This window comes from Bicyclus anynana, chromosome 7 (genome assembly GCF_947172395.1).
Source record: "Bicyclus anynana chromosome 7, ilBicAnyn1.1, whole genome shotgun sequence".
In the NCBI taxonomy this organism is placed as follows: Eukaryota; Metazoa; Arthropoda; class Insecta; order Lepidoptera; family Nymphalidae; genus Bicyclus; species Bicyclus anynana.
Window position 1 is genome coordinate 4982598 of NC_069089.1, and position 19679 is coordinate 5002276.

At 37.3% G+C, this 19679-nt stretch overlaps 1 protein-coding gene across 2 annotated transcripts in view; it reads right to left on the reverse strand.

Annotated features, from left to right (window-relative positions):
* Positions 1–10330: 10330 nt before the first annotated feature.
* Positions 10331–19679, reverse strand: part of LOC112048845 (rho GTPase-activating protein 100F) — a 76073-nt gene continuing 66724 nt past the window's right edge. For both annotated transcript variants that reach the window (XM_052882483.1, XM_024086526.2), the window contains exons 17-22: positions 18849–19071; positions 18179–18379; positions 17610–17891; positions 16705–16785; positions 15160–15272; positions 10331–14785 (exon numbers count right to left, since the gene is read on the reverse strand). In XM_052882483.1, the coding sequence (XP_052738443.1) occupies positions 14318–14785; positions 15160–15272; positions 16705–16785; positions 17610–17891; positions 18179–18379; positions 18849–19071 (1368 nt within the window). In that variant the 3' untranslated portion in view covers positions 10331–14317. The remainder of the gene's footprint in view (positions 14786–15159; positions 15273–16704; positions 16786–17609; positions 17892–18178; positions 18380–18848; positions 19072–19679) is intronic.

The window sequence follows — 19679 nt, forward strand, 5'->3', positions numbered from 1 at the left end:
GTAGCCTAATTGTGAACAAACTCAAAGATTGTGATCTCAGCAGATGACAAGATAATGATGCAATAATATTAATTATGAAACACGGCTAAAACTCACGTGATATTAGGACGGAGTATGCCGATGCAGTTATAGTTGAGAACGCTGCACTCGAAATTGTAGACGAATACATATACCTAGGACATATGATCCAGTTAGGTAGGTCCAATTTCGAGAAAGAGGTGAACCGTCGAATCCAACTCGGCTGGGCTGCATTCGGGAAACTTCGCGACATCTTTTCGTCCAAAATTCCTCAGTGCCTGAAGACAAAAGTCTTCGAACAGTGCGTGTTGCCAATGATGACCTATGGTTCCGAGACTTGGTCGCTAACTATGGGCCTGATAAGAAGGCTCAGAGTCACACAGCGGGCGATGGAACGAGCTATGTTAGGAGTATCTCTGCGTGATTGAATCAGAAATGAGGAGATCCGCAGAAGAACCAAAGTCACAGACATAGCTCAACGAGTTGCGAAGCTGAAGTGGCAATGGGCGGGGCACATAGTGCGAAGAGCCGATGGACGTTGGGGTCCCAAAGTGCTGGAATGGCGACCCCGCACTAGTAAGCGCAGTGTTGGCCGACCCCCCACCAAGTGGACTGACGACATCAAGCGAGTCGCAGGGATTCGCTGGATGCAGATGGCTCAGTATCGTGATGTTTGGAAGTCCCTACAAAAGGCCTATGTCCTGCAGTGGACGTCCATCGGCTGATATGATGATGATGATGATGATGCCGATACTCATACCGATGTATGAGTTTGGAACGTGCCGCGATGCAAGAAGCAGCTCATGATTAAGGGCCCCGTATGGGTTCGTAACTAGTCGGGCATACTACGACCTAATATCACGTGAGTTTTAGTCGTGTTGCATAATCGATTAATGTGAATAACACCTACGATCGATGAATAACAGTCACGATAGCTTAAATTCTAAAAAAGATGCAATAGTATATAATGATAGCGCTTCTAAATGGGAATAAATGTAGTGGAATTTTTTATACATGACCGGAATACAGACGTGACCTGTATATACGATTGATTACCTATCTTCTTATTCATCAATAGGTAATAACGCGTAATTAAAGTGGGTAGGTATTTATATGCTGCATTATTATAAAATCGTATTGTTGTCTTTATAGTTTCTTGACAAACTCTGTAATACATAAAATATAGGTAAGTACTGTTATCGCCGTTTAGTGTTGGAAATAGTAGTCTGTGACGGATATGACATCGCTCGATCTCGTATTGGCTTCAGTGTGCTCGTGGCGTTCGAGCCGACCACATCTCTTGTTGTGTAATTCTTAATCGGTTACTTAGGATAGGCGGGGAGAGTGACTTGAGTGGAAAAGGGGAGTGTTTGTATACAGTCAAAGGTACCTTTAACCCTACACACATCGTTCACAAGTACATGACTCCACTCAAGGTCATTCTCTGCCATTCTAGGGTCTTATTTTGGTTACAGTTTGATTTGTTAATTAAGTTGTCCTGACAAGTGTTGTGAATCATAACCTTTGTTCGACATTAGTTTTCCTATATTTATAATCACCTTTGAGTCGTATAAAAGTACACCACTGTTGTTCATTTAGGATTGTATTTACCTATGTGCAGAAACACAGAACAGATTAATTAAATATGAAGCGCTTACTTAGGCTTACTGTGAACTGTGTTAGAATAAACGGCACAAAAGTAAATGAAAATAGACTTTATAAAATACTAGTTATATTAATAACTATTAGTTATTCCGGAATGAATAATGTCTATGTGTTAATTAAGAGTAAAACCCATTTCCATGTCAAATTTCAACCAAACGCTTTAGTAGCCGCAGCGTAAACGAGGAATAAACATACTTACTTACTTACATACTTACACACACACAAACTTTCGCCTTTATATTATTACTTATTAATGTGAAGTGTGATGTGATCAGTGTGACATTGTGCCAAATATGTACCTAATTGATATTCGTGTTTCTTTGGAAGCAGATTGTTCGCTCGTTTTGATACTGCTCCTGTACCTATACGAAAAGATTGTAATGATAATAAGACGTTCATAATACGTACTATTAACGTAAATCGCGGCAAACTTTCAAGAGTGAAACGAAACCCATCAATGGAATTTTAGAAGAAGAACCCAAGATGGGTTAGGGTAGGTATAGTTTTTTTTTCTTATTAAGAATCACTGCCTTCTGTATCCGACTCTTGATCCAACAGTTAAGCGAAAACTTCTTAAGGTGTTGGTCGAAGCTTTTCGCTATAAGACCATTGACTGAAACAACTATCGGAACAATAGTTGACTCAACATTCCACATGATATAGGTATAGTTAGTACTAGCGGACGCCCGCGACTTCGTCCGCGTGAAAGTCGATGTAAACTACCCCTACCCCTACCCTACCTTACCCTACCCTACCCTACCCCTACCCTACCCATTAAGGCTGCACACGCGACGGAAGCTTAAAAACAGAGTAACTTCTCCCGTTTTCCCAACATTTCCCTTCACTGCTCTGCTCCTATTGATGGTGGCGTGATGAAAAGTATACTATACCAAGTTTCGTTAAAATTCGTCGAGTAGTTTTTGTTTCTATTACGAACATACAGACAGACAGACAGACAGACAGACAGACAGACAGACAGACAGACACTAATCACCCCTGATAGTTATTTTGGAAATATATTTCATGTACAGAATTGACCTCTCTACAGATTTATTATAAGTATAGATTATGACGATATAGATTGCGTCATTCTCATTTCTTGTGTAATTCTTTTAGCGAAGTACGTGTTCAATATTTCCTTATTCCTAGACTAGTAGGTACAGTATAGAGTATCGTTTCATTAAATTATCCAGCGACGGAGAGCGATGGCAAGTCGTCTGCACTTGACGCGGCGTCACTCCGTCTCCCTGACTTTTACACCGATTGTCTATTAAATTAAATTGTTCAAAGGGAAATGTTTTTATCTTTATTATAATTATCTTTTAAAACTGTATTTTTTATTCATCATCATCAGATGGATTCATTATCATCAGATGGATTAGATCATTAGATGGACGCTGTAAGGGCCAGGCTTAATAAAAACACAGTTTTACTTTGTTAAAACGGCTTAAATCGGGAACATATATGGTGACGGTTAGGCACGTAAAAGTCGTTGGTTTTATTTAAAAGGCTGTCAAAGTCACATTATTTATGACACCACAGACGTTCCGTTTTCGGCCCTTTATTATAAGGCACAGATTACATAATTATTAACATTTGCGTTGCTAACAGACGCCCACAGCAGAACATAGGTACAGGCTTCCAAACGCCCTCGAGTATTTTTAGGGTTCCGAACGTACGTAGTATACAAACGGAAACCTTATAACATCACTCGCGCACATTTTAATGTCTGTCTGTTTTCTCCGAATGTACCGGACCAATCCAGTTGAAATTTGGTACATATATCAGTTGTGACCCAAATGCAGAAATGTACCGTGAATAGGTGATATTTGAATCTGGGGGTCACTTATGAAGGGTAAGATGGAAAGTTGCAAAAAAACTTGTACAAACTTCATTGTGATTGATACATTTGATACATCATATGAAAGGTTGATAAGAGGATTTTTTTTAGAATTTCAAAAAAGATTCAAGTTATTTAAACAACACCTAGACAACAATTGGCCATGCCCATTTTTTCCGAAACTACTGAATCTAAAATTTTACTTGAAGATTTCTCTTTAAAACTCTGAATTTTTTAATATGAAGAACACTTTCGGGGGACAAGATGGAAAATACAAAAAAAAATTCAAACTGCATCATGTGACACATCAGATGTAAGAACTTGTAAAGAGGATCTCAAATATATATATTTTGTAATTTTGAAATAAGTAGTTTCAAGAAAATAGATACCCCCATTTTCCCCGAAAGCACTGAATTTAAAATTTTTAAAAAATACAGAAAGTAAGCTTTCTACATAAAGATTTTCGGAAACTTTGAAATTTTTGAATATGAAAAGTTTAAATGTACTTATAATATTTATTAGTTACGTTTGATAAGGATATCCAGAGACTGAGACGGCATCCCGCTTGATGTCATCGGTCCCACCTAGTCGGGGGTCGATCAACACTGCGCTTTCCGGTGCCGAGTCGTCATTCCTTGGTAACCCAACATCCATCAGCTTTTTGATGTACCACATTTCTGATTCGATCACACGAGAAACTCCAAGCATAGCTCGCTCCATCGCCCGCTGTTTGTTTTCAGTATTAGCTCTTGAAACCGAATATTGTCAAATGTCAAAACGAATATTTATTTCATTTTATTCTATTTATTTGTGTGCATTTCTATATCTATTTATTATATTTTTACATAGTTATTTCTACAGTCAAAGATATAAAATCTAATAAAATAGTAGGTATTTGATCTTATATAAGTATCAATAAGTCGTTCGTTTTCGACGTGGATTTCACAGTAACTTGACTCCCTCAAAGGTTTGGTAAAGTCTTTGAATAGAGAGAACCACTCTTTTTTATTATGAAAAAGATCGTATTTACTAGAAGCTTGTAAATAAATAAAATTAAATTCCAATATTACATATATTTCCAACTTTTCGGTTGTCTGCATTTTTTAAAAGTTAAATATCACGTTTCTCAAATGGTGAAGGAAAACATCGTGAGGAAACCTGCATACCAGAGAATTTTCTTAATTCTCTGCGTGTGTGAAGTCTGCCAATCCACATTGGGCCAGTGTGGTGGACTATTGGCCTAACCCCTCTCATTCTGAGAAGAGACTCGAGCTCAGCAGTGAGCCGAATATGGGTTGATAACAAATACAAATATAAATATTTTATTAAAATCTACATTAATTTATTTATAACTAAAAGCTTATTTTCATATGTTTTTCAAAATATAAACATAACTAAACACCTTAAGCACTAAACATTCCCATAATCTGTAAAGGTACTGTTACACATGCTCTAAAATAGCATGCTAAAACGTGCTACTAATAATGCTGCATTCGAGCATGCTTATCATCAGTTTACATTTGCTAGCAATAAGCATGCTATTTTTAAGTATGCTCCTGAATAAGCACACGCTTCCACAAGTAGCATGCTCATAAATCGCACGACTGTTGATTCTTGAGCAAGCTCGAAATAAGCATGCTCATTATTAGCAATGTTGCGATACACATGCTAATAAGTAGCAACTGCTCAATAGTAGCATGCTTTCGTGCTTGATCTTTTTCAAATAAGACGAATAGGTACACGAATTTGTCCATCCATAATGTATATGAACAATAGAATACACTTGATTGAAATAAATAAATAATGTATTCCACATAGGACTTTGAGGAACTAGAATTCCACATTTCTCTTGTAACTGTCATATCAACTGTAAACTTCTTGCTCGAGTTCACATTCAAGACGCTGCACAATGTATCGCAATTCAATTTACACCCACGCGTCGTAGATACTACATACTCCTTTACTAGATGCGACTTCTTTGATTACTGGCACAGTGGTACTGATGTAGTTCTAAACACAGAGACCCTAGGTTTGATTCCTAGCTCGGGACAGATATTATAAAATCTTATACAGTACCAGAGAGACGTTATAGCCCAGCGGATATGACTTCTGCCTTAGATTCGGAGGGCGTAGGTTCGAAGCCGGTCCGGGGTATACAAATCCAACTTTTTAGTCATGTAGGTACCTACACTTTAAGAAATTAAATATCATTTGTCTCACACGGTGAAGGAAAATCGTCGTAAGGAAACCTGAGAATTTCTTAGATCTCTACGTGAGTGAACTATGTCAATCCGCAATGCCCAGCGTGGTGAACCTCTCATTCAGAGACTCGTGCTCAATAGTGAGCTGAATATGAATATACTACTTTTGGTTTTTGACTTACATAAGTCGTCTGGGCACTACAATAGTGATAAGGGGATAAGTGTGGCACAATTTTTGAAATAAATATTTTTACTTCCTTTTTTTAAAAAAAAAAGACATACCCGGTCACCACACATCGCACCAATGGCATGGGAAGTAGCGAGGGAAGTAGGCAGATACGTCGTGTGGTCACATTACTCGTACTCGTCCTGCCCGCCGCTCTTAATAGATAAATAATATTCTTTTGTATTAAATAATGTATTTTATAAGGCTTCTCCAAGTGTTTTAGATCGTTGTTCAGAGTAAACTTAATATCATACAGTTACAGCACATTGAAAGTAGGTTAGGCATACCTTCATCATAAACTGAATATTTTTCCTATATTTATCTGACACTTATTGGATTCCAACAATATCAATTCAGGTCATAATGTTTTTTTTTATTCTACATAAGTTAGTCCTTGACTACAATCTCACCTGATGGTAAGTGATGATGCAATCTAATATGGAAGTGTAGCCTTGTTTGAAGGATGATGAAAAACCACACCCCTTTCGGTTTCTACACGACATCGTATGGAAACGCTAAATCGCTTGGCGGTACATCTTTGCCACCAATTAAGAACACCTCAATCGGCCCAGCCGGGGATCGAACCCAGGACCTCCGTCTTGTAAATCCAATGCATACCACTGCGCCACGGAGGCCGTCATAATGTAACACATAACATACGAACGGTGACAAAACTCAATTATAAATCTTACATGCCATGTACAACTTATATCACGTGTCTCAAAACGGTGAAGGAAAAACATTGTGAGGAAACCTGCACACCAGAGATTTTCATAATTCTCCGCGTGTATGAAGTCTGCCAATCCGCATTGGGCCAGCGTGGTGGACTATTGGCCTAACCCCTCTTATTCTGAGAGGAGACTCGAGCTCAGCTGTGTATGGGTTAATAACATGTACAACTCATCCAATGACTCGAATCCAGGACCTGGTAGTTCGTAGCTAGGTTACACTGGACCAATGATGCTGTTAATTAAATTGTATACCCAATTGTATCCTACAAATGAAGTAAACATTTTTTTAAAAAACATTCTTTATCGAATGTCATTTAATCAAACAATATAGCCGGATTTCGTTAATCTATATGCTAATGCAAACGGACTGAGTTTTCATCCCAACACCCGCTTTGTTCCCCGGCCCGCCCTTGATTGGGCGATAAAATATATTTATTGTCTCAATGATTGGCAAAAGATTTAGGTTCATATCCCATTAATACCTACTATATCCAATAACAAATACATTAATAAGGAAAATATACACAATCTGTGCTAATTTTGTTAGTAAACAATTCCTAATCATAATAATAGATAAATGTTAAGAATTTGAAACATTGGAAAAAGCAAACTAATCTGCAATGGCCATGGTGTAATGGATACCTTTATTATTTTAGCTAGAAGACGCCCGCGACTTCGTCCGCGTGCAAATCGATGTAAACTTTCAACCCCTATTTCACCCCCTTCTATTTATATTTTCGCATGTGTTATGTATAATAAATAGTCCACTAATAATTTTAAAACTGAATGATTTACTTATATTACAAAATCTTCAACCTCTTTTTAACCATTCAGAGGTAGAATTTTTAAAAAGTCTTGAATGACATTATTTTCAGTAGTTTTTAGGGTTCCGTAGTCTGCTAGTGCCTAAAAATGTAGCTTGAAAAATAAAGGACTTCTGATTTAATTTTCACGACTAGAAGTATCCGTTAACCTTCAGAGTGATGGCCGGTCAACAAAAAATACGGCAGACAGACAAAAAATTAAAAAAAATATATATTTTTGCTCAGCAGTGTGCCGAATATGAGTTGATAACGAATGAACGATATATTTATTTATTCCTAAAGCGTAGCTTTAATTTTACTTCTGCAGGCTAATTCACTATCTTTGACATAATACACTAGTTGACATATTATACGAAATTGAAATTCTACGTAAGAAATGTCATCTGGTGTCTACTGGTGGATATCATACAATAGGTAGATGACATTTCTCAATTCATTTGATGTTTATTATAATAGACCAAAATAGTGAATAGGTCAGCTGATCTTCCGGTTATAAATTAAAGCAAACTACTACGGATCGTCAATATTGTTTTTTCCACAAAATTGGGTCTACTTTTTATAATAAAGCGGCAATGTATCACAATATCGAAATTTATAGCTATGAATAAACCAGACACTCCGTCAATTGTCTGTCACTCTGTAATCACAAATACCTATTGATGCATGGGCGCGGATGATAATAAATTGGAAAAAGCTTCCTTATTTTTTCATCAATGACAAGTTTTTGATGTTAAACATATATAGCCGCACGTTAAACCGATTTCCGGCGTGACGACGCATGCCGTGGCGATGAAAATCCACAGCTCTTTCGGTTTCTTCACATCGTATCGGAACGCTAAATCGCTTGGCAGTATGTCGCCGGTAGGGAAATAACTAGCCACAGCCGAAGCCTCCCACCAGCCAGTCCTGGACCAATTAAAAATACCTCAATCAGTCCAGCCGGGGATCGAACCCATGATCTCAGTCTTGGAAATAAACTGCGCATACCACTTGCAACCTCACCTGATGTTAAGTGACGATGCAGTCTAAGATGGAAGAGGTAAGGTACAAGTTTATTCTGCCCATACCTCTGATGGTTTCTACGCGGCATCGTACCAGAAAGCTAAATCACTTGGCGATACCTCATTGCCGGTATGGTAGCTAGTCATGACCCAAGCCTACCACCAGATCAGACCTGAGCCAATTTAGATAATATAAAACCCTAAACCTTCCCGAGTTGGGAATCGAACCCAGGACCTCTCTGTTGAGAACCACAACACTGCTAACTGCGCTAGAGAGGTCGTCATAGACAAATCATAAGTATATGAGTAACTAACTGACGCCGCGTGGTTCCCGTTCCCGTAGGAATACGGAGATTAAATATAGCCTTCCTCGATAAATGGGCTATCTAACACTGAAAGATTTTTTCAAATCGGACCAGTAGTACCTGATTAGCGCGTTCAACCAAACAAACAAACTCTTCAGCTTTATAATATTAGTATAGATATCACACTAATACGAGTATTTTATAGGACAAAGTTTGTGTGTAAGTGTGTGTGTTTGTGTATGTATTTCTGAGTATGTTTGTTTCTCTTTTACGCTGCGGCTACTGAAGCGATTCTGCTCAAATTTGGAATGGAAATCGGTTTTCTGGATCTGGATTAACACATAGACTACTATTCAGAACGGAAAAGTCCATGGTTCCCGCGGGATTTGTGAAAAACTGAATTGCACGCAGACGAAGGCGCGGGCGTCCGCTAGTAAACTAATAAAGCATTATAAATTCTGTCACGATTCGAAATGCGTATTAAAGATTTATCTGATTAAGATGAAATAGATTTAATTTCGCAAAGGTTGTCCGGGTCGTTACTCGTTACTGTCCAATGAACCGTTTCGTCTTCTTCGGTTGCTATTAAGAGTTTTAATGGCCCCGTCAATGTTATATAACTTTTCGTATTATCTCGGTAATTTCACTAATTAAGAAAATTAAGTTCCGTATCTATCAATATTTTGTTGATAAAAATGTTATTTTTAGAGTTTTGTTTCTCTAGTAGAGAAAAAATTTTAAATTTCTATTTCTATTCTATATCTAGAATAGAGGAAGGAACCTTTCAAAGAGCACTTCGTTGTTCATCTGTTTGTTTTTGTCTTTCAGACGCTTTTTTTTTTCTCAGGAATGCGTAAAGTTGAAATTAATACCGAATAATGAGGTCTGCATTTATGCATATATTATGAAAACATTTCCTATGTAATATAATTGTAATATTTTGAATAAACTTATAATAATTATATACGTTAATTTAGTTTGCAAGGTTAATTATGGAAATAAAAGGATATAAATTATTATACTAAGATCTGCGATTGTTTGAAAATGTGAAGAAAGTCAAACCTCTTAGTCTACGCAATCAAAAGATATGAGCGTTTGTCACTTTACCTAAACTCCAGGAACTGCTTGCCAACATGTACAATAAACTTATTGCCTGGTAAATCTTTTAATATTGTGTGGTGGTAGGTACAGAACCCTCAGTGCAAGAATATGACTCGCACTTGCGATTTCAATCTATTGAAAGTACATGTCATTAGATTGGAGATATACGAGTATAAATATGATGATGATGATGATGATGGTGATGTTTCTGATCTATCCGTACTAAAAGAGAGTAAAAACCAAAAGTCTGTACTTTGTTTAAAATGTATGTAGGTGTGTTCAGTTTAAATTTTAGTCCCCATTGTGATGAAATAGTAAATTGATTATAGTCATCCACGCGGCAAACACTAGTACCTACTATCATCATCGACTAAATAAACAAAGAGGAGTAGGTATAAGGTAATAATGAAAAGCATAATAACGTTGTATTATTTATTTTCGTCTGTGATCCAGCCGCCCGGTACAGCGAGCGGCGTTTATTCGTTATGTTAAGTACACGTAGTAACGCTACTTTACCAAATACTGATATTATCTTAGGGCCAGTGCCCCGCAACGCAAACAAACCACGGGGGCAATCTTGAGAAGGAAACAATTCAGCCAATAATACTCTATATTGAACATTCATTTACGATATAAACATTCATGACACAAACTATAAAACAAAACTATTTACACTATCTGAATCATCTTTACATATATCATATCGGTTATTGCTATAGGTGAGAAGTGATGTTATATATTTATTCAAAGCTCCTTTTAAAGCGTCGATGCAAATTTAATTATGTTTTACCTAAATGAACACTGAAGGTAAAGGAAGGAATGCTTTGGCACCATCTGTCAATACTATTGCGTAAAGATTTGAATTTTATAGGAATCTAAATCTTCAATTTTCGTTTTAGTGCTATCCTAAACGATATATCTATATTTGCTAAAGTTCTAATCACGTTAATGAGATTTTATGAAAGTAACGATTTTATAATATCTAAACACGCTTAAGTTTAAAAATTAATTTTAAATTTCTTTAAATCTTATATTTATATCAATTTATTCATAAATAAATCAATGAAAGTTTTAATAACTTGTACAATGTACATTTAAATACATTATATTCATAAATTTTTATTTATAAATCCATAAAACTATTCTTTATCAAATAGTGTTTCACAGGGGATCATACTCACACCACACATTTTTAAAAATTACACTAACAATGAATTTTCAATTTTGGTATTAGAAATTCTACATCATTGTAGCATCGCTAATTTAAACAAACATCTAACAATATTTGAAAATTGTGCGATAGAATCTACCCTGGTTGAGGTCAACAAACACAAAAGTTTGTGTTTAGGTTACATCTACGTGTCTCATTAACATGACTAGTTGATTTATTTAATAAATTCACAACATATAATTTTATCTACATAAATACGGCTAACAAAATGTTCTCTCTCAGGATTACCACCGCGTTGAAGCCAACTGAAGCCGTGCGCCGTAGTCACTACACACTATAGCTGGAAAGATGATGGAAAATTTTAAACTTGTAGGCATTTTTAAGTAATGCTGAATGTTTGTAATACAATTCTACTTTACCAGATATAGAATTTACAGCTTCTGGCTCGTATTTAAAAGTAACAGTAGGTTCTATTACTTCTTGTAGGTCTAAGGCATTCATAGCTTCTTCACCAAAACACACTTAAGCAGCGTATGCATGTCATATCAATCGAAATCTACAAACTTCAGCTATTACGTAGTTCATTCTCAAAAGTTTCCATCATCCCTCTGGCCACTACTGCCGCTTGCGGCCGGCTACTCACTGTCGAGCGACACTTCAAGTCATATTTACACCTATATGTACTGTATGTACGGATCGTACTATTGAATTATCGTTATGTTACAGTAAACATTATTATCAATAACCATTAATATGTTAATTATAAAATTGCTAACTTTAATATTATCAAAAGTGGCGGAAAGAGATTTAAGAAATACTTTGTTAAACTCATAAACATATGCTTTTTATAAATCTGCTTATTTCTTATTACCTCACAAATAATAAGCCCTAATTATTCCTTAATAGATATCTCACAATGTAGACGATATTGATGATGACAAGTCATCACATAGGCATTCACGAAGGTCACTCAAAATCTCGTCAAATGATATGGAACTTTAAAATCATCAAAGTAGTATTGATATTATAACACAACAATAGGAAATATAGAAGTAATTTGCAATATTTCTCTATCCACGCCACTCTATATAATATCAATTATAAATTACCTACCTATTTTATAGGCTTCCATATTAAATTCTAATTTGATTTTATGTAAAAGCGATGTACAAATATCATAAAAACTTCAAGATTTGTTTGAAGAAACGTTTACAATGATTTTTGTAAGTATTTATCATAAGGGCTTAATAATCGTTACAAACTCTATGGCAGCGCGTAATATTTATAATATATTTCATACTTTCCAATAATACGACCCGATATATTCACTCTCACCACACGAATAAAATTACTATGATGAAAATTCTTCCTTAATTTAATATGTGTCAAGTGTAGGTACAATAGATTCATTAATTTTTCTAACCAATTTTATTCGCATGGCATTACAAGCTTGAAGGCGACATAGTTCTCCCTTTCAAAATGTATTAGATTTTTATAAATTCATTTCTAAAATCATATTGTCATCATCAACCTTCAGAATAGTTAAGAATTATCCGTGCATGAATTCTCTACCACGATCTACTGCAGTTGCATACATCGCAACGATCTAATTAACTACGAATAAATTCATTTCTTCCATATATTTAGTTTAATTAATTTCATACATTATAAGCATATTAACATGTCAATACAATAAAGTCCAACTTTTTTTTTCATTAAGTAGAAATACGTTTAAGATTAGTTTAACATATAATAACCACAAGAGGCGTGTTTCAGCCGTGCCCCATTTGTAAATTAGTGATAGTAGAATAAGAATTCATGAGCGAACATTCAGTATATATAAAAGGCGAGGTTCCAACACAAGTCCTAGTATTATCACAAACGAGAAACAGGTAAAACGGTAAAGTATCAAAAACGTTGTGTCCCATATCAGTCGTGTTCTTTGTGCAATGCTATTTTATAATAAACAGTAATAACAAAACTTCTCTTGAAGTGTTGCTCAAAAGCCATTTGTAACCAAACAGCCTCCGAAAGACATATAAATAAGTGTAATTAATATAATATTCTCTATATAAAATGGACCAATCATGGCAGTGAAAAATTGCATCAGTGCTGTCATTGGTCGATTTCTACCACTCTTATATGCCTAGCAGACGCTAGTTAAAAGAACTGAGACATTATTTGCGAATTTCAAGTAAGTGATAAGAATCAATTGAGTATAATTTATTAGTAAGATAATTATTATTAGCATAATTTTTAATAGTACCAGCGTAAGTATGGTGACTGGATTACTGTAGTTATGTTTGTCTTCTCTATAAATCCAATATTCCAAAAACTTTGCCTATCCATCTAACTTTGATTTAAGAGTACATTATAATCAATCTTAATCTTGCCTTATCCTTACTAAACCTTTTCAATGTAGCCATAATATTATTTTAATACAATGTAACAAAATTATTTTTGAAATTCGAAAATAATACCTCCGATCTTGAGATTGCGACCGATCTCATTTATGATAAATAAATCCATTCCTTCATAGAATTAGCGACTCGTAAAAATGCTTTGCTAATATCTATATAAGTTTAATTTACCGTACATATATTTATTAAGTTATTAATGAACAAGGAATATTTGGAATATTTTAAACTTTCATAACAGTTTACAATTACAAGACGTTGCCAACTTGTCACGTAATCGCTCGTTCTACGACGGATGTCCATCGAGTGTTTCTTGTACGAGCTACTTGATATGGTCTCAGTCTCAAGACGGTCCGCACGTCTGATCTATGATACACTCTTCCTACTCGAGCTACTGGCACGCGTCCGCCGCCGACACGCACGAGCCGCGCGGCGACCGCGCGTCGGCCGCGCACGCGAGCCTCTGATATGTGGGCTGATGTGTGTAGCGCTCCGGGCCGTCCGCCGAGGTCCCGCCCGAAAGGTACAAAATTGGTACGTACCAACTCATACGTATTAATTATATACAATGTAGAATACAATACGATAAACACTATAGCGTCTACGGTTCGGTGCGCCGGCGGCCGACGAGGCATACGCCTCGCGCGTCAGTAGGTAAACATTCTCACAATAATATACATCGTAACTCGCTCTATATATAACAAACATTTCACGAACGCGCACCACGCTCGCTAAACAACATAATATACAGCAGAATCGTAGCACTCTTTCGATTCAATAAAAAAATTGACTAGAAAATCTCAATTCGCTATGAGCACTATGTGTGCGTGGATGTCGAGGAGAATATGTCAGCGGCGCGCCACGCCTCCGCCTCCTCCTCGGCGTCGTACTGCTGCAGGAACGGGTTGGTGGAGCTGTAGCGCGGGCTGAGCGCGCCGCTCGAGTTGAGCGTCACGGCCAGCCCCGCCGACGTGCCGGGGATGGCGGAGCGCGGCGACTCGCGCGGCGTGGGCTCGCGCGGCGTGCTGCGCGGCGAGTCGCGCGGTGACGCGCGCGGTGAGTTGCGCGGCGACACGCGCGGCGAGCTCCCACGCTCCGGCTGCCGCAGGATCGACGACACGGAGCCGCCGTGCTTGATCGTGTCGGCCGGGCTGTGGCTGCCCGAGCTGCTACTGGGTGAACCGGGAGACGTGACCGTCACCTGCCGGGAGCGAGGAGGAGCGGGCAGTGGGCCGCGCAGAGGCGACTGCGGACGATATTGGCCGGCCCTGACTGATGAGAGAACCTAGACAACAAGGCGATCAACAGTTTCATTTTAATTTTCTGCCATAGTTAAACAAAGTCGATCTATAAGTAGATTGACGTAGTAATTTATAAAAAAAAATCTTGTTAGAATATTGTCATTATCATCTATTTTAAAGGCCCTACCTTCTAACAGTTTTAAAAGGAGAATGGGTTTGAAGCGTGGTGGCTCTAAGCTAAGCTCTATTTACTATCTAGATAAATATTGATGAGTAGGATCGAACATCTTTCGACCAAGGCACGGCGAAGTAACGCCGCCAACTTGCCAACTCTAGACATCTTTAAAGAGTCATAGATCTTGCCGATATAAACTTACTGAGGGTGGAACTTATAATCTATTACAAAACAAGAGCGTACATGTGCGGGCGGCGAGCGGTCGGCCGCGTGCCGAGCCGAGAGAGCTGGCGGCGGAGATGCTGCTGATGCTGCCGCTTGATGCCGATATGGACTGACTGAGGGCGGAACTCGGCCTGTCGACGGACAAAGGGTTATAAGTATAGCAATTGAGAGGAAGATGGTACAAGTCTATTTATCTCTATCATCATTACATCATAACAACAATGTTAGAGGTGATAAAATGAGGGTTTTGTTTTGAATGTAGTAATGTTACAGCAAAACGCGATTGTGTAAACTTTTAGAAACTTGAAAATGCTTTGGTAGATAAATCGCAATCTATAACATCAACAGTCTTGATTAATATATTTTCGTTTAAAAATTTGGAGGCAGCTCCTTAATTTAGATCATGAGCTTGATGACATGTTTATGATACGACGTCTTTTATTTTTTAAATTCGTGCTTAACATTGACGATGGCTTCATAAGTGCAAAATTGGTGAGCCCATGATATAATGTGAAATTTAAAAACAATTGATTTGTTTCTTCTCTGTGCATTCAAAATTCCGTATACTTTGCATGTGTACAATTTGTGCATTCATTATCAAGTTCATCATTGATGAAGTGATGAAGTGAATGTTCGCAGTCAGGTTGTCTGTAACCAAATATTGTTTCACGTTAAGCCAATAAGCTACACATAAACTAAAGTAACATTTAGTGAAATAAATGAAGTAGGAAATTTAACTAACAGGTAAGAAACACATAAAGCATAATATTGTAGACATAGTTACAGTAGACGCAGATACAGGAAGATAACAGTTCGACACGGCTCCAATAGCGTCAACGGCAATCGAGCAGTAAAGCCTAGAATATGACGATTAAAGCTTTCCACCAACTACATAGGATCGTGACGTGGATAACTATACCGGCACATTCAAAACAAAGACATCAATATTCAAGCTACAGTAGAAAACAAGTATCGCTGAGACATTTCTTCCAATTAGTATAACCTTCAAATGCAATACTAAAGAATTCATTGTACAATGAGAACTAAATTGTATAAATCTGTCCAAATAATTAATTTAAAATGGTAACACATAATCAAGTAAGTACTTAGATAGACTTTAGCACACAGCAGACATATGCAAGTACACCGATTAAACATTATCTGAAATTTTTTAACTATAGGAATCTTACTAAACCCTTAACGGCAATATGGACATAAAACGTTAAAGATCTTAAACAAAAGATTATGACACAAATATCACATTGAACAAAGCAAAGAAAAGGGTCAGCTTGTGGGAAATTAGCACAGAGTGACAATATGATGACCTTATTGCTTTCCAATTATTCTGGCACATAGATGTTCAACATTTCATTCAAATAGTTAAAGCGAAGGGGCCAATTCAGCCAATTTCGATATTTTAAAACCAAACAAGTTTAAGGGCTACAACAACTAGTTCATTCTACAGGGGCAAAGGTATATCTACATGCATGTGACGATCTGGTTACGGCGTAACACGGTCATATGTGGTGGGAGGAGCTCTTTAAGTTTAAGAAATCTCTTAACCTTGGGGGAGGGTGGCTGAGGCCACTGGCGACGCACTGACTCTGTTTCCACGCGGCCCGGTTGCTGGCTCGCCGCGTCGAACTGTCTACAAACATACATGCGTTAAGGTACCGCTTAGTTAAATCAGCAACAGCAACACGAACGGACATGCAAACAGCAAAGAAATCACAACTACAGTTGAGAAAACAAATGAGATTGAGATGAGAAAGGATTTTGGAAGCTTAGAGATGCTAAGAATAAATCTGAAGTGTTATGTTTGAACTGATGATCACTAGATTAGCAGTGTTTCAGAATGCAATAATAAATGTCTGGAAAATTAATTGTATTTGAGACATGTAATGAATATTTATAATAATAATAAAGCTTTGAAAGATATATACTTAATTAATGGTATATGTTAAATAAACGGTAGATATTAAATTTAGATGATTTACTTGTACGTAAGAAACTAGGCATTGTGCAAAATAGAGCTTGTGATGTGCAAAAGTTAAATAATTATATTAAAATCCTTTCTTTTCTCGTTAATATGTAACAGTATATGAATTTATTTAGTTTGGAGATGTAATGTCTAATTTTTTTTATGCTCGTCAAACTCGGGGTCCATGTTAGTTATAATTTTAAAATTTATCAATTATATAGAGATAACATTTGAAATTATGATAATCACCTCCTTTTTTACAAAATCTGAATTGGAAACTGAGTTTGACAACGTCGTCAAGGGAGTTTCTTGAATAATAATAAGTATAATAAATTACATTACTCAGCTTATCAACATTATGTACTGTACTGCATATTTGATAGTAAAATGTAAGAAAAGGTTATGTAATAAATTGTGGAGAGTTATCACAACATTTATTAAAAACGAAAAGAAAAACAAAAGCAGACAACTTAGACGAAGGCATTACCTGAACGTTTTGGCGGAGGCCAAATCTGGAGTAGGCATTGTAGGACATGTATTGGACGTTGATACTCAAGCTCTGCCGTTGGTTGGGAATGCAGCATCAATGGTGGTGCCATCGCTACAGCGAGGTGCTGTGGAGACATTTTGTTACGGTCCTGAGCGGCTACAACTAAGGCTAGGTGGTCAAGAAGAAAGACCAGCGTAGCTCTAGCAGTACGCGGCAAACACTCCACTATTGAAGCCATGAGTCGTGCATTGCCTTCTTTGTCGTCGGGCAGGCATACTCCTGGAAGATGAAAATATAAATTACCAAGCTTTGTCTTTTCTAATATTAACATTGGAACTCTTTTATGAAAACCCATAATTACTTCTCATTTCCAATATTGCAAGATTATTCAAAAACTTTTGACTTATTAATTTAATTAACAAATTGCACAACCGAATCAGATTTATAATTTCTTGCACGCGTAAACCTAAAGTCTAGAAACATTTCCTGAGCATCCATTTTTACAATATGATGCTAATGTTCATCTAAAACTAAATGCTTTCTAAAATAGTAAAGTTTATACTCACCAAGAGCATCGACAGTCATTTGATACAAGCATCGGCTGAACAAAGGTTGAGGTAGTTCAGTCAAGTAGTCTTTCAGAACACCGGTTATGACGTTGATGTCAGGAACTGAATCAGGTGTGAGCTCAACCCCGCGTGCGTTACGTTCGAATGCTTCTCGAAGTATACGTTTCTTGTTTGCAGAGCCACATAACCGATATAGACCTTTGGACAGAATAGTTAGCATTGGTGATTTAGGTTCAGTATGCAGGTATAAGTTTTTAAGATGCATTCTTGATCTTTTGGAAATTTCTTTATAGAGTTATTCTGCTATTTGAAGCGAAGATGAATTCAGTAAATTATAGATCATAAAAATCACTGCAGAGTTCCAGTAACCCAAAATTGTAGAGATTTACTAGATTTATTAATAGTGCACCTACTTTGCTTCATATACATACTACCTGATACAGCAAATGTTGTTCTGTCACATAAACTTTCAAACAAATATACTAAATAAAATTTGGGGTAGTATAGCAATATTATAGGACCTATTCTCATATCTACCAGCCCGCAGAATTGATAAAGCTCTGGAGATAAGTGGTATTCATGGTCAAGCCGTTGCGGAGGGATGCGATCACAATTCCAGTGATACGAGATTTTCACATCTAGCGGATAATTTTACCTCAACACTCACCAATTATATCTAAGCCGCGTCTCTCAATCTCTTCCACACAGCGTCTAACAACGAGTGGCACCGGCGCAGCGTGAGGCGGTCTCAGCTCCCGTGCCACCACTGTCTCCAACTCTGCTCCGAACAATGGCGGCGGTGCGAGCCGCGGGGCTGCTGGTCTTCGGCGGAACAGCTCGTGCGGCTCGGTGTGGCGAACGCGCATGTACAGCGTGCCCCGGGGCTCCATCTAGTAATTTTAGTCATTTTTATCCCTCGATAGTTGTTGCAATCCTGGACGTCACCTTTGTAAATGCACCAACGTACTGTTGGGCCAATCTTCCTGGATTGACTTAAAATAAGACAGTTCCATACCAACAACCTATCGCTGTACCACTTTTCATACTTTGCCCTGCCATTCTTACTTCATCTATGATCACCTCACTCATACCACCCACTGATTGATTGGTAAATCCTCTAAAGAATATTGATTGCCCTATATTTTCTAACCCAATTAGTTAGAAAGAACATATGTTAGGAATGGTGATCGAACCTTCTCGGTGTTAAATCCGGACCGTTTAGTGAGTACTAGAAGTCAAATAGTTTACTCTTACATTTAAGGCCGTTTTCATATAAGCGTTATCAAAAACCGTTAGGTACATATCTTTTAATATTTAAATGCGAGAGGTCATTCATCAAGAAAACTCGGAAACCGTTTGACGTACAAAAATGAAATTTGGCAGGTATGTAGGTGATAGTTAGTAGAGGTCCACTAAGAAAGGATTTTGCGATAGGGCCGGATTAAAGAGGTTTAAGGGTGGACGAAGTCGCGGGCGTCCGCTAGTACCAATATATTAC